This window comes from Balaenoptera borealis (assembly GCF_965194805.1).
Source record: "Balaenoptera borealis genome assembly, chromosome: 4".
In the NCBI taxonomy this organism is placed as follows: Eukaryota; Metazoa; Chordata; class Mammalia; order Artiodactyla; family Balaenopteridae; genus Balaenoptera; species Balaenoptera borealis.
In genome coordinates, this window is record NC_138861.1 from 74,452,517 (window position 1) to 74,465,208 (window position 12,692).

At 37.6% G+C, this 12,692-nt stretch overlaps 1 protein-coding gene and 2 long non-coding RNA genes across 7 annotated transcripts in view; 1 reads left to right on the plus strand and 2 right to left on the minus strand.

Moving 5' to 3' along the window:
* LOC309627954 overlaps positions 1-12,692 on the plus strand; it is a 467,251-nt gene that overhangs the window by 163,716 nt on the left and 290,843 nt on the right. The gene's annotated exons all lie outside the window — the stretch shown is intronic.
* The window catches only part of LOC309627834 (bifunctional phosphoribosylaminoimidazole carboxylase/phosphoribosylaminoimidazole succinocarboxamide synthetase), a 384,443-nt gene that overhangs the window by 12,720 nt on the left and 359,031 nt on the right, over positions 1-12,692 (minus strand). For all 5 annotated transcript variants that reach the window (XM_082390052.1, XM_082390053.1, XM_082390055.1 and 2 more), the window contains 2 exons: positions 12,129-12,326; positions 5,772-5,950 (listed from right to left, as the gene is read on the minus strand). In XM_082390052.1, coding sequence (XP_082246178.1) covers positions 5,772-5,950; positions 12,129-12,326 — 377 coding nt within the window. The remainder of the gene's footprint in view (positions 1-5,771; positions 5,951-12,128; positions 12,327-12,692) is intronic.
* On the minus strand, positions 8,131-10,928 carry LOC309627981. Its single transcript, XR_014244084.1, has 2 exons — positions 10,376-10,928; positions 8,131-10,042 (listed from the first exon to the last, which is right to left on the minus strand). It is a non-coding gene; the product is annotated as an uncharacterized lncRNA (long non-coding RNA).

A 12,692-nucleotide genomic window follows, 5' to 3' on the forward strand; every position in this document is an offset into this window, starting at 1 on the left:
TTCTGACTTACTTCACTCTATATGACAGACTCTAGGTCCATCCACCTCGCTACAAATAACTCAATTTCGTTTCTTTTTATGGCTGAGTAATATTCCATTGTATATATGTGCCACATCTTCTTTATCCATTCATCTGCCACTGCACACTTAGATTGCTTCCATGTCCTGGCTATTGTAAATAGTGCTACAGTGAATACTGTGGTACATGTCCCTTTTTGAATTATGGTTTCCTCAGGGTATATGCCCAGTAGTGGGATTGCTGGGTCATATGGTAGTTCTATTTTTAGTTTTTTAAGGAACCTCCATACTGTTCTCCATAGTGGCTGTATCAATTTACATTCCCACCAACAGTGAAAGAGGGTTCCCTTTTCTCCACACCCTCTCCAGCATTTATTGTTTCTAGATTTTTTGATGATGGCCATTCTGACTGGTGTGAGGTGATACCTCATTGTAGTTTTGATTTGCATTTCTCTAATGATTAATGATGTTGAGGATTCTTTCATGTGCTTCTTGGCAATCTGTATATCTTCTTTGGAGAAATGTCTATTTAGGTCTTCTGCCCATTTTTGCATTGGGTTGTTTGTTTTTCGATATTGAGCTGCATGAGCTGTTTATATATTTTGGAGATTAATCCTTTGTCAGTTGCTTCGTTTGCAAATATTTTCTCCCATTCTGAGGGTTGTCTTTTCATCTTGTTTATGGTTTCCTTGGCTGTGCAAAAGCTTTTAAGTTTCATTAGGTCCCATTTGTTTATTTTTGTTTTTATTTCCATTTCTCTAGGAGGTGGGTAAAAAAGGATCTTGCTGTGATTTATGTCATAGAGTGTTCTGCCTATGTTTTCCTTTAAGAGTTTTATAGTGTCTGGCCTTACATTTAGGTCTTTAATCCATTTTGAGTTTATTTTTGTATATGGTGTTAGTGAGTGTTCTAATTTCATTCCTTTACATGTAGCTGTCCAGTTTTCCCAGCAGCACTTACTGAAGAGGTTGTCTTTTCTCCATTGTATACTCTTGCCTCTTTTACCAAAGATAAGATGACCATAGGTGCATGGGTTTATCTCTGGGCTTTCTATCCTGTTCCATTGATCTATATGTCTGTTTTTGTGCCAGTACCATACTGTCTTATTACTGTACCTTTGTAGTATAGTGTAAAGCCAGGGAGCCTGATTCCTCCAGCTCCGTTTTTCTTTCTCAAGATTGCTTTGGCTATTCAGGGACTTTTGTGTTTCCATACAAATTGTGAAATTTTTTGTGCTAGTTCTATGAAAAATGCCAGTGGTAGTTTGATAGGGATTGCATTGAATCTGTAGATTGCTTTGGGTAGTAGAGTCATTTTCACAATGTTGATTCTTCCAATCCAAGAACACGGTATATCTCTCCATCTGTTTGTATCATCTTTAATTTCTTTCAACAGTGTCTTATAGTTTTCTGCATACAGGTCTTTTGTGTCCCTAGGTAGGTTTATTCCTAGGTATTTTATTCTTTTTGTTGCAGTGGTAAATGGGAGTGTTTCCTTAATTTCTCTCAGATTTTTTCATCATCAGTGTATCGGAATGCAAGAGATTTCTGAGCATTAATTTTGTATCCTGCAACATTACCAAATTCATTGATTAGCTCTAGTAGTTTTCTGGTAGCATCTTTAGGATTCTCTATGTATACTATCATGTCATCTGCAAACAGTGACAGTTTTACTTCTTCTTTTCTGATTTGGATTCCTTTTATTTCTTTTTCTTCTCTGCTGCTGTGGCTAAAACTTCCAAAATTATGTTGAATAATAGTGGTGAGAGTGGGCAACTTTGTCTTGTTCCTGATCTTAGTGGAAAGGGCTTCAGTTTTTCACCACTGAGAATGATGTTTGTTGTGGGTTTGTCATATATGGCCTTTATTATGTTGAGGTAAGTTCCCTCTATGCCTACTTTCTGGAGAGTTTTTATCATAAATGGGTGTTGAATTTTGTCAAAAACTTTTTCTGCATCTATTGAGATGATCATATGGTTTTTCTTCTTCAATTTGTTAATATGGTGTATCACACTGACTGATTTGCATATATTGAAGAACCCTTGCATTCCTGGGATAAACTCCACTTGATCATGGTGTATGATCCTTTTAACGTGCTGTTGGAGTTTGTTTGCTTGTATTTTGTTGAGGATTTTTGCCTCTATGTTCATCAGTGATACTGACCCGTAGTTTTCTTTTTTTGTGACATCTTTGTTTGGTTTTGGTATCAGGGTGATGGTAGCCTTGTAGAATGAGTTTGGGAGTGTTCCTCCCTCTGCTATATTTATGAAGAGTTTGAGAAGGATAGGTGTTAGCTCTTCTCTAAATGTTTGATAGAATTCACCTGTGAAGCCATCTGGTCCTGGGCTTTTGTTTGTTGGAAGATTTTTAATCAGAGTCTCAATTTCAGTGTCTGTGATTGGTCTGTTTATATTTTCTATTTCTTTCTGGTTCAGTCTTGGAAGGTTGTGTTTTTCTAAGAATTTCTCCATTTCTTCCAGATTGTCCATTTTATTGGCATATGGTGGCTTGTAGTAATCTCTCATGATCCTTTGTATTTCTGCAGTGTCAGTTGTTACTTCTCCTTTTTCATTTCTAATTCTGTTGATTTGAGTCTTCTCCCCCTTTTTTTTTGATGAGTCTGGCTAATGGTTTATCAATTTTGTTTATCTTCTCAAAGAACCAGCTTTTAGTTTTATTGATCTTTGCTACTGTTTCCTTCATTTCTTTTCATTTATTTCTGCTCTGATCTTTATGATTTCTTTCCTTCTGCTAACTTCGGGGGTTTTTTTGTTCTTCTTTCTCTAATTGCTTTAGGTGTAAGGGTAGGTTGTTTATTTGAGATATTTCTTGTTTCTTGAGGTAGGATTGTATTGCCATAAACTTCGCTCTTACAACTGCTTTTGCTGCATCCCATAGGTTTTGGGTTGTTGTGTTTTCATTGTCATTTGTTTCTAGGTATTTCCTGATTTCCTCTTTGATTTCTTCAGTGAACTCTTGGTTATTTAGTACTGTATTTTTTAGCCTCCATGTGTTTGTATTTTTTTACAGTTTTTTTCCTGTAATTGATATCTAGTCTCAGCGTTGTGGCTGGAAAAGATACTTGATATGATTTCAATTTTCTTAAATTTACCAAGGCTTGATTTGTGACCCAAGATATGGTCTATCCTGGAGAATGTTCCATAAGCACTTGAGAAGTGTATTCTGTTGTTTTTGGATGGAATGTCCTGTAAATATCAATTAAGTCCATCTTGTTTAATGTGTCATTTAAAGCATGAGTTTCCTTATTTATTTTCATTTTGGTTTATCTGTCCATTGGTGAAAGTGGGGTGTTAAAGTCCCATACTATTATTGTGTTACTGTCGATTTTCCCTTTTATGGCTGTTACCATTTGCCTTATGTATTGAGATGCTCTTATGTTGGGTGCGTAAATATTTACAACTGTTATATCTTCTTCTTAGATTGATCCCTTGATCATTCTGTAGTGTCCTTCTTTGTCTCTTGTAATAGTCTTTATTTTAAAGTCTATTTTTGTCTGATATGAGATTTGCTACTGTAGCTTTCTTTGATTTCCATTTGCATGGAATATTCTTTTCCATCCCCTCACTTTCAGTCTGTATGTGTCCATAGGTCTGAAGTGGGTCTCTTGTAGACAGCATAAATACGGGTCTTGTTTTTGTATCCATTCAGCCAGTCTATGTCTTTTGGTTGGAGCATTTAATCCATTTACTTTTATGGTAATTATTGATATGTATGTTCCTATTACTATTTTCTTAATGTTTTGGGTATGTTATTGTAGGTCTTTTCCTTCTCTTGTGTTTCCTGTCTAGAGAAGTTCCTTTAGCATTTGTTGTAAAGCTGGTTTGGTGGTGCTGAATTCTCTTAGCTTTTGCTTGTCTGTAAAGGTTTTAATTTAGCCGTCAAATCTGAATGAGATCCTTGCCGGGTAGAGTAACCTTGGTTGTAGGTTTTTCCCTTTCATCACTTTAAATATGTCCTGCCACTCCCTTATGGCTTGCAGAGTTTCTGCTGAAAGATCAGCTGTTAACCTTATGGGGATTCCCTTGTATGTTATTTGTTGCTTTTCCCTTGCTGTTTTTAATATTTTTTCTTTGTATTTAATTTCTGATAGCTTGATTAATATGTGTCTTGGCATGTTTCTCCTTGCATTTATCCTATATGGGACTCTGCACTTCCTAGACTTGATTGACTATTTCCTTTCCCATATTAGGGAAGTTTTCAACTATAATCTCTTCAAATATTTTCTCAGTCCCTTTTTTTCCCTCTTCTTCTTCTGGGACCCCTATAATTTGAATGTTGGTGCGTTTAATGTTGTCCCAGAGGTCTCTGAGACTGTCCTCAATTCTTTTCATTCTTTTCTCTTTATTCTGCTCTGTAGTAGTTATTTCCACTATTTTATCTTCCAGGTCACTTATCCCATCTTTTGCCTCAGTTATTCTGCTATTGATTCCTTCTAGAGAATTTTTAATTTCATTTACTGTGTTGTTCATCATTGTTTGTTTGCTCTTTATTTCTTCTAGGTCCTTGTTAAACATTTCTTGCGTTTTCTCCATTCTATTTCCAAGATTTTAGATCATCTTTACTATCATTATTTTGAATTCTTTTTCAGGTAGACTGCCTATTTCCTCCTCATTTGGTCTGGTAGGTTTTTACCTTGCTTCTTCATCTGCTGCATATTTCTCTGTCTTCTCATTTTGCTTAACTTACTGTGTTTGGCGTCTCCTTTTCGCAGGCTGCACATTCGTAGTTCCTGTTGTTTTTGGTGTCTGCCCTCAGTGGGTAAGGTTGGTTCAGTGGGTTGTGTAGGCTTCCTGGTGGAGGGGAGTGGTGCCTGTGTTCTGTTGGATGAGGCTGGACCTTGTTTTTCTGGTGGGCAAGACCACGTCTGGTGGTGTGTTTTGGGGTGTCTGTGACCTTATTATGATTTTAGGCAGCCTCTCTGCTAATGGGGGGGTTGTGTTCCTGTCTTGCTAGTTGTTTGGCATGGGGTGTCCAGCACTGGAGTTTGCTTGTCGTTGGGTGGAGAAGGGTCTTAGCACTGAGACAGAGGTCTTTGGGAGAGCACTCGCCGATTGATTTTATGTGGGGCCAGGAGGTCTCTGGTGGTCCAATGTCCTGAACTCGGCTCTCTTACCTCAGAGGCTCAGGCCTGACACCTGGCTGAAGCACCAAGACCCTGTCAGCCACACGACTGTAGAAAACAGTAAGTTCAATCTCATTATGTGAAGGCCTCAATCTGGCTTCACCTAATAGGGTTCAAAGAGTACAGGTGATTTGAATCTGGTTCTTGTGTTCATCTTCTTTTCTTCACCCAGGCTTCCCACCAACCTGTTCCTGGGAGTTCCCTGGCTGTCCAGGGGTTAGGACTCTGAGCTTTCACTGCCGAGGGCACGCCGTTAAGCCCTGGTTGGGGAACTAAGATCCCGCAACCCGCCTCCAAAAAGAAAAAACACCTTTTCCTGAGGAGAAAGTGTCACTCCATGCTTCTGGGAAAGGCTCTTCCAGTAACTTGTAACTGCTAATTTTAATTTGTTCATTTTGTTAGTCATCTTGGTCCAAAATAAGATAAGCAGATTTTCAAAGGTTTTCTTTTAAAAATCTGAATTATCATTGCTAATTAAAGTGTACATTTTTGACAAATATTTCTGGAATGACAACTGTAGTATCAAAAGCTTTGATAATATTTAAATCTTTTGACTTTGTAATAAACTTGTTGCTATGTTATAGTAAGACAGGGAGGTATAAAATAATTACCTTGAAAAACATCTCTACTTTAGGTGGGTAGAACTTATATCCTTCCTTGACACCAGGATTTCTTTTGAGAAAAGAACCAGTTGCTATTCTTCTACAAACCCATTCAATTGGAATCATTTCACACTTAGGTGCAATGAAAGCTGTCTCTCCACATTTTCTGGTGAAAGCAGTTTTGATACCTACAGATTGATGACAAAAAGAAAAAAAAGCATTAAAATTGTATTTAAAAAAGGGAGATCTGAGGCCTAATAAAGTTCTACCCTTTACAAAAAACAAAACAAAAAGACTATGTAGCCAAATGCATTACCCTTAAATGGCACTATCAAAAACAAATGTAATTTTTTTTAAAAAGGCAGAAGTAGGAAAAAAAGTATTAATATGGCTTTCTACTGCTTATCAGAATATTCAGGAATATTTCATGTTAATGTTGCAAGGCAAGCTGGTTCAAAAAATCTGGGTCCCAATGTTTTTACCATCATTTATCTGTTCAAAAAATACTATCTCCTCTGCCACTGTGCACCTAACTTTGCACAAGGCACATGACTAAGTGGCACTAAATTATCTCTAAATCAGATCTGGAGGCAGAATTCTCATTCTATGGTCCGGGCTTATATGGGCCTTGTAAAATATTCATCTATTTATCATAATAAGATACAGCCCTAAATTTTGGACAGCCTTTTTCTCTCCATATTTAAAGCAAAGAGTCCTTGAGAAAAGCATTCAACAGGTAGCAGCAGGAACATGGAGGCCAACCTGGCCAAGAGCAAAGAAAATATTTGCCCGTCCTCTCTTCACTCTTACACAAACTGTTACTGGAAAACTAAGATAAAGAGCTAGTTTATGTGGCGGCCTTGAAAAATAACAACCTCTCTAATAATAGTTACAATGTATTATAAGCTATATGATCCAGCAATTCCACTCTAAGTATATACACAAAAGAACTGAAAGCAAGGTCTCAAACAGATATTTGTACACCAAAGTTCATAGTATCATTATTAACAAGAGCCAAAAAGGGGGAAATAACCCAAGTGTCTAACAACAGATGAGTGTAGTGGACAGACAAAATATAGTTTACATACAATGAATTACTATTCAGTCACAAAAAGGAAGGAATTCTGATATATGCTACAGCATGATGAATGATTCATAAAAACATTATGCTAAGTGAAATAAAGGTGAAAATTGTATAATTCCACTTATATGAGGTACCTAAAATAGGCAAATTCATAGAGACAGGAAGTAGAATAGAGGTTATCAGGGGAGAGTTATTGTTTAATGGGTCAGAGGTTCTGTCTGAAATGATGAAAAAGTTCCAGAAATTGATAGTGGTGATGGTTGCACAACATTGTCAGTGTACCTGAGCGCCACTGAATCGTACACTTAAAAATGGTTAACATGGTAAATTTTATGTGTGTATATTTTACCACAATTTGCAAGACCTACTTTAGGTCAGGCATTATAAATTCATTTTCTTTCTGCTTAATCCTCATAGCACCTGATAAGGTATGATGTTCATCCAATGAAACAGATAACAACACTGAGACACAGGAGTTACATCAGCTAGTACTAGGTAAAGCAGGGTTTCTAACCCACACTGTCTGAACTCTTTACGCTGCTCACTTAACCACTATGCTATACTGCCTCTCCTGGACATGTTATTACATCATAGCATTAACGTGAATTAAAATATCTCCTGGAAACCTGCATGGGTTTATCATAATGCTCATCTTTGGGCTACAATATTAGTACCTCCAATCCCCATCTAAACCTCTAATAAGATCAAATTTTTCTTATCAGGAAAGGACTGAAGATCTTTGATCTTATGTATGTATCTATGTATGTATGTACATATGTATGTATCCATATGTAAAGGGAACCTACATTTATGGAAACCCTGTATCATGCTGAGTGTTTTATTTATTTATTTAAAAATATTTATTTATTTATTTATTTTGGCTGTGCCAGGTCTTAGTTGCAGCACATGGGATCTTTAGCTGCGGCATGCAAACTCTTAGCTGCAGTATGCATGTGGGATCTAGTTCCCTGACCAGGGATAGAACCCAGGTCACCTGCATTGGGAGCATGGAGTCTTAGCCACTGGACTACCAGGGAAGTCCCCGACGTATTTTACATATTATCTCACTTAACCATACATAAAATTTTTGAGGTAGCTGTTATTATTCACATTTTACAGTGAAAGAAGTAGAGGCTCATAGCAGTTAAGTAACTTAACAAGTTAGGTCATGCTGCCAATCCGTAATGGAGCCTGGACCTGAAATGCACTTTCCGTGTTTAAACCTGTACTGTTTTCTCCACATTCCCTCTGGGTTTGACCAGGAAGATTCAATTAAAACAGGGAAAAGAATAAATTGTAGACTTCCCTGGGGGCACAGTGGTTAAGAATCCAGCTGCCAATGCAGGGGACACGGGTTCAAGCCCTGGTCTGGGAAGATTCGACGTGCCGCTGAGCAACTAAGCCCGTGCGTCACAACTACTGAGCCTGTGCTCTAGAGCCCGCAAGCCACAACTACTGAAGCCCACGCACCTAGAGCTCGTGCTCCACAACAAGAGAAGCCACTGCAATGAGAAGCCTGCTCACCGCAACAAAGAGTAGCCCCCACTTGCCGCAACTAGAGAAAGCCCTCATGCAGCAACAAAGACCCAACGCAGCCAAAAATAAATTTATAAATAAATAAATAAATAAATTGTTGTATGCTGCACGAACAGCAACTCTGGGAAAGAATGTTAAAAGTGTCAATATTTAGGCCATTTTAACCTTTAATGAATGATTGGGCTCATGGGCAGGCAGATGATTTAAATCAATCCTTAACTTGAGGTGGTAAGTACATGTCTGGGTTTAAGAGCTCTTCTTTTTTAGGTTTGTTACCTAGTAGTCATATTTGCTCAGTTGTCTATCAAGCTTGATAGACTAGTATCCAAATCTATTGTTCAAATATATACAACAGTTATTGTTACTCAGAGGAAAGTCCTCCCCTATATCTAAGGGAATCAAAACCACAGAATCAACTTATGGTAATGATCTTGTACATTAAAAAAAAAAATTGCTACTAAGAAAAAAAGAGAGATTCAGTTTAGATGATATAATGATTGCTTCTAATATACGTGTTAATCATTAAAGCAAATTCCATGGCTTCATACGGTGAGAAAAAGAAATCCTCCCATTAGTCTCAGTTGTTTACAAAATTCAAAACTCCTATCAAGACTACTAAGAAAACGTAAATGTCATTTCACATTCTGAATTACAATGGCCAAGTATGACAGCACAGGAGCCATCCCTCTATTAAGGTTGCCCAGCTCCCCACCTGTGGTTTAACAATTGCAAGACTATTAGTCATATCACTACTATCACACCAAAATGTAATCATAGTGCGTTTTTGTGCAGGAGGGAACTGAAATTTAAATGGTTAAATTTTGATTTTTTAGTAATGAGACTAAATTCAGGAACTTCAAAATTCAGGTACAGCATGTATAATACAGTCTTTTATAGTTTGCTCATGAGTGACAGAGAAAACTAGAATTGTGATTTACTGATTCTCATTCTGGTGCTTTTTCCATTCGAATTTCTAGAAATATCTTAACTTGGAATATATCCCTGTTTATAAAGAAAGCAGTTTTATTTTACTTTTTTAATAAACTTATAACTTTTTTATTTTAATTTTATTTTTGGCTGCATTGGGTCTTCGTTGTTGTACGCAGACTTTCTCTAGTTGCGACGAGCAGGGGCTACTCTTTATTATGGTGCACGGGCTTCTCATTGCAGTGGCTTCTCTTGTTGTGGAGCATGGGCTCTAGGCATGTGGGTTTCAGTAGTTGTGGCGCACGGGCTTAGCTGCTCCGTGGCATGTGGGATCTTCCTGGACCAGGGCTCGAACCCATGTCCTCTGCACTGGCAGGTGGATTCTTAACCACTGCATCACCAGGGAAGCCCCAAGAAAGCAGTTTTAAATAGACCACTGATGGTCAACTAGACATAGCATTTAACTACTAGCAAGTAAAAATTACATAAGGCTTAATAGAACTCTTAATCCATACCCTAAAACTAATCATCTGTTTAAGAATTTTTAAAACCTTAGATTTTCCACAGTATATAAAACCTGGAAAACACCTTTCAGCATTTCTTGTGAACCAAGTAAGTTTTAGCTATGTTAAGTGTGCCAAATAGATGATTGCTGGAGTACTTCACGTGGATGACCAACCTTCCCAGCTGCATGCAGGACTTTGAGAGTCAAAACTATATCACCGGGGCTTCCCTGGTGGCGCAGTGGTTGAGAATCTGCCTGCCAATGCAGGGCACACGGGTTCGAGCCCTGGTCTGGGAAGATCCCACATGCCACGGAGCGGCTGGGCCCGTGAGCCACAATTACTGAGCCTGCGCGTCTGGAGCCTGTGCTCCACAACAGGAGAGGCCGCGATGGTGGGAGGCCCGCGCACCGCGATGAAGAGTGGTCCCCACTTGCCGCAACTAGAGAAAGCCCTCGCACGGAAATGAAGACTCAACACAGTCATAAATAAATAAATAAATAAATAAAAGAACATGAATTTCTTTAAAAAAAAAAAAAAAAAACTATATCACCCTAATTCACCTGTTCTTAAGCCCTGGCAAGTACACTGAATAGGTGCCGTATTAAATAAGCAAATAAAAACTTGGGCCTGTACTTATCCCCCATTACTTAAATGCATATACATAATCCCATAGAGGGGTACAATTACTATGGGGACACAGAAGCTAGTTGTATTGTTAAGAGCTTATAGTGTCTAGCAACTATAAACCATTTTAATGTGTATGGGGAGGAGATAACTTGTGAGGTTAAAAAATGGAGCAGTTATTTGTACTGCAAAAGAAACCTAATATTAGTCTGATGCTCTCTCTAGAAATCTACTCAGTCATTGGGAAACCACCAATCAAGGAGGCCTTGAAGTAAAAATCCTGGGTTGTATTACTTATGAACTGAGGGAGGTGCTTTAAATTTACAGCAATATTTTCACCCTCAATGCATAGAGGGATTTATGATATGGATAACAATTTAGGCTGTCAAGTAAACATATTTGTTACACATTAATTAAAAATGTGAAACAGGGTACTTTGGAAGAGGCAAAACTACTTAAGAACCTATTCTGTATTGATGGAATGGGTTTAACTTGAATTACCTTGTTATTTTGTGGAAGGCAGATCTATCTTCACTGGAAACAAAGGTATTAAATTCCCCTTTGGATTTAAGAAAGAGTAATTAATTAATTTTAATTACTAATAATTAAGATTAATGCTTACTGGAAAATCTAAGAAATGTGAGGGCAACTGGGAATATTGGAAGTAAAAGGAGACAATGTTATTAAACTGTAAAATTAGAACCGGAATGATAAAGAACAAAGCTTTTACTTTACAGATAAGGAACTGGAGGCTTCACATGTTGAATGATCCAAGGCACAAGGTCTCTTACACTGTAGGCAAAGAGCTCAAATCTTTTGCTGGCTGAGATTTTATACACTACAGACCGATCAGCTTTTGCCTGAATTCCTGCAGAAAAACCGTTATCCTAATTTCCCTTCTTTCACTCCAAACGCCCTCCACACAGTGTTTTGATTTGAATTTCATCTTTCGAATAGATTTCTCTATTGGAAATAGTCTTCATTCAGTTTTAGAGCAGGAGGTAACCCTGCAGATCTTGATCTAGTCCAAATCTCTCACTTGGGGAATGGCAGGATGAGAAGGTGTGGTTGCAGTCTTCAATTACTTTTTAGGGCTTTCAAGTAGAAGAGGGATTTGAAGTTCTGTATAATCTCCAACGGGTGGAGCAAATTTATATAGAATTTTAGGAACTAAATTTCAATTCATCAATTAGAGCTGCCAAACACCAGAATGTGCTTCTTTCACAGGTTAAGCTCCTTAAGTTCCTTAGTAGGTAAGCCTCTCCTAAGATGTCCTAGCAGAGGAAAGTTGCAGAAATACATGCCAGACAAAGACTGTAGCAAACTGTTAAGATTCCTTTTAACTAACTGAATGATACTACTTAAGTAATTCCAAACCAAGTAAAGTGTTACAGTGAAATTTAAGTTTCTGGTTTAATTTAAATAAGTTTAGCATGTGAGACATCCCCAAACATGTTGTTAAACCAGATAATGCCATCTCCCCATTAAAGAGATCAGAGTGGTATGTGTGAAAGGGAGGAGGCTGCAGGGGGAGTCACTTACCTGCTTCCTATAACAACTGAAAAAAAAAAAAATCAACTGGTAATCAACATCTTATTTATCCAAATAATGTCATTTCCCCATGAAAAGGACCAGTATGTATACGTGAGAAAGAACATGAAGGGGGAGGCTACTGGGAGAGCCACTCACCTGCTTCCTGTAACAGCTGAAAAATACAACTGGTAATTTTATTTGAGATTGCAGCTTTTCCTTCAAGGTGATTCTTTCTGGCTGCATTTCCTGCTGTGATCTGGTCCTTGGACTGCAGGAGGACTTTTCCTGGACTATCCAACAATTCATAGACTTCTTTTGTTTTACCCTCATAGAGTTTTTTACCTATCTTCAGTACTGTGGAAATAAAACAGAAACATCAGATTTCAGGAAGTTTCGTAGAGAAAATAATTTAGAAGACTAAATGGTCTAGAACGATGAATCAGTGAACATAGCATAATTAAATAATTTTAATAAAAATGAACTCATCTGCATAGAACCTTACACTCTACAATTTTCAATGCATCATCACATTTCATTCATAAAATTTTGTCACGAATTTTAATTATGTAAATAATTATATAGATTAGGAAACTAAGTATCAAAAAGTAGAGGTCACACAGTTAAGAAATAGCAGAGCCGGAAAAAACCCTGTCTTCCGATATCTAATGTTGTGTTGTGCTCTTTTCACTATCAACCTGCCTCTCTCACAGCAGAACTGAA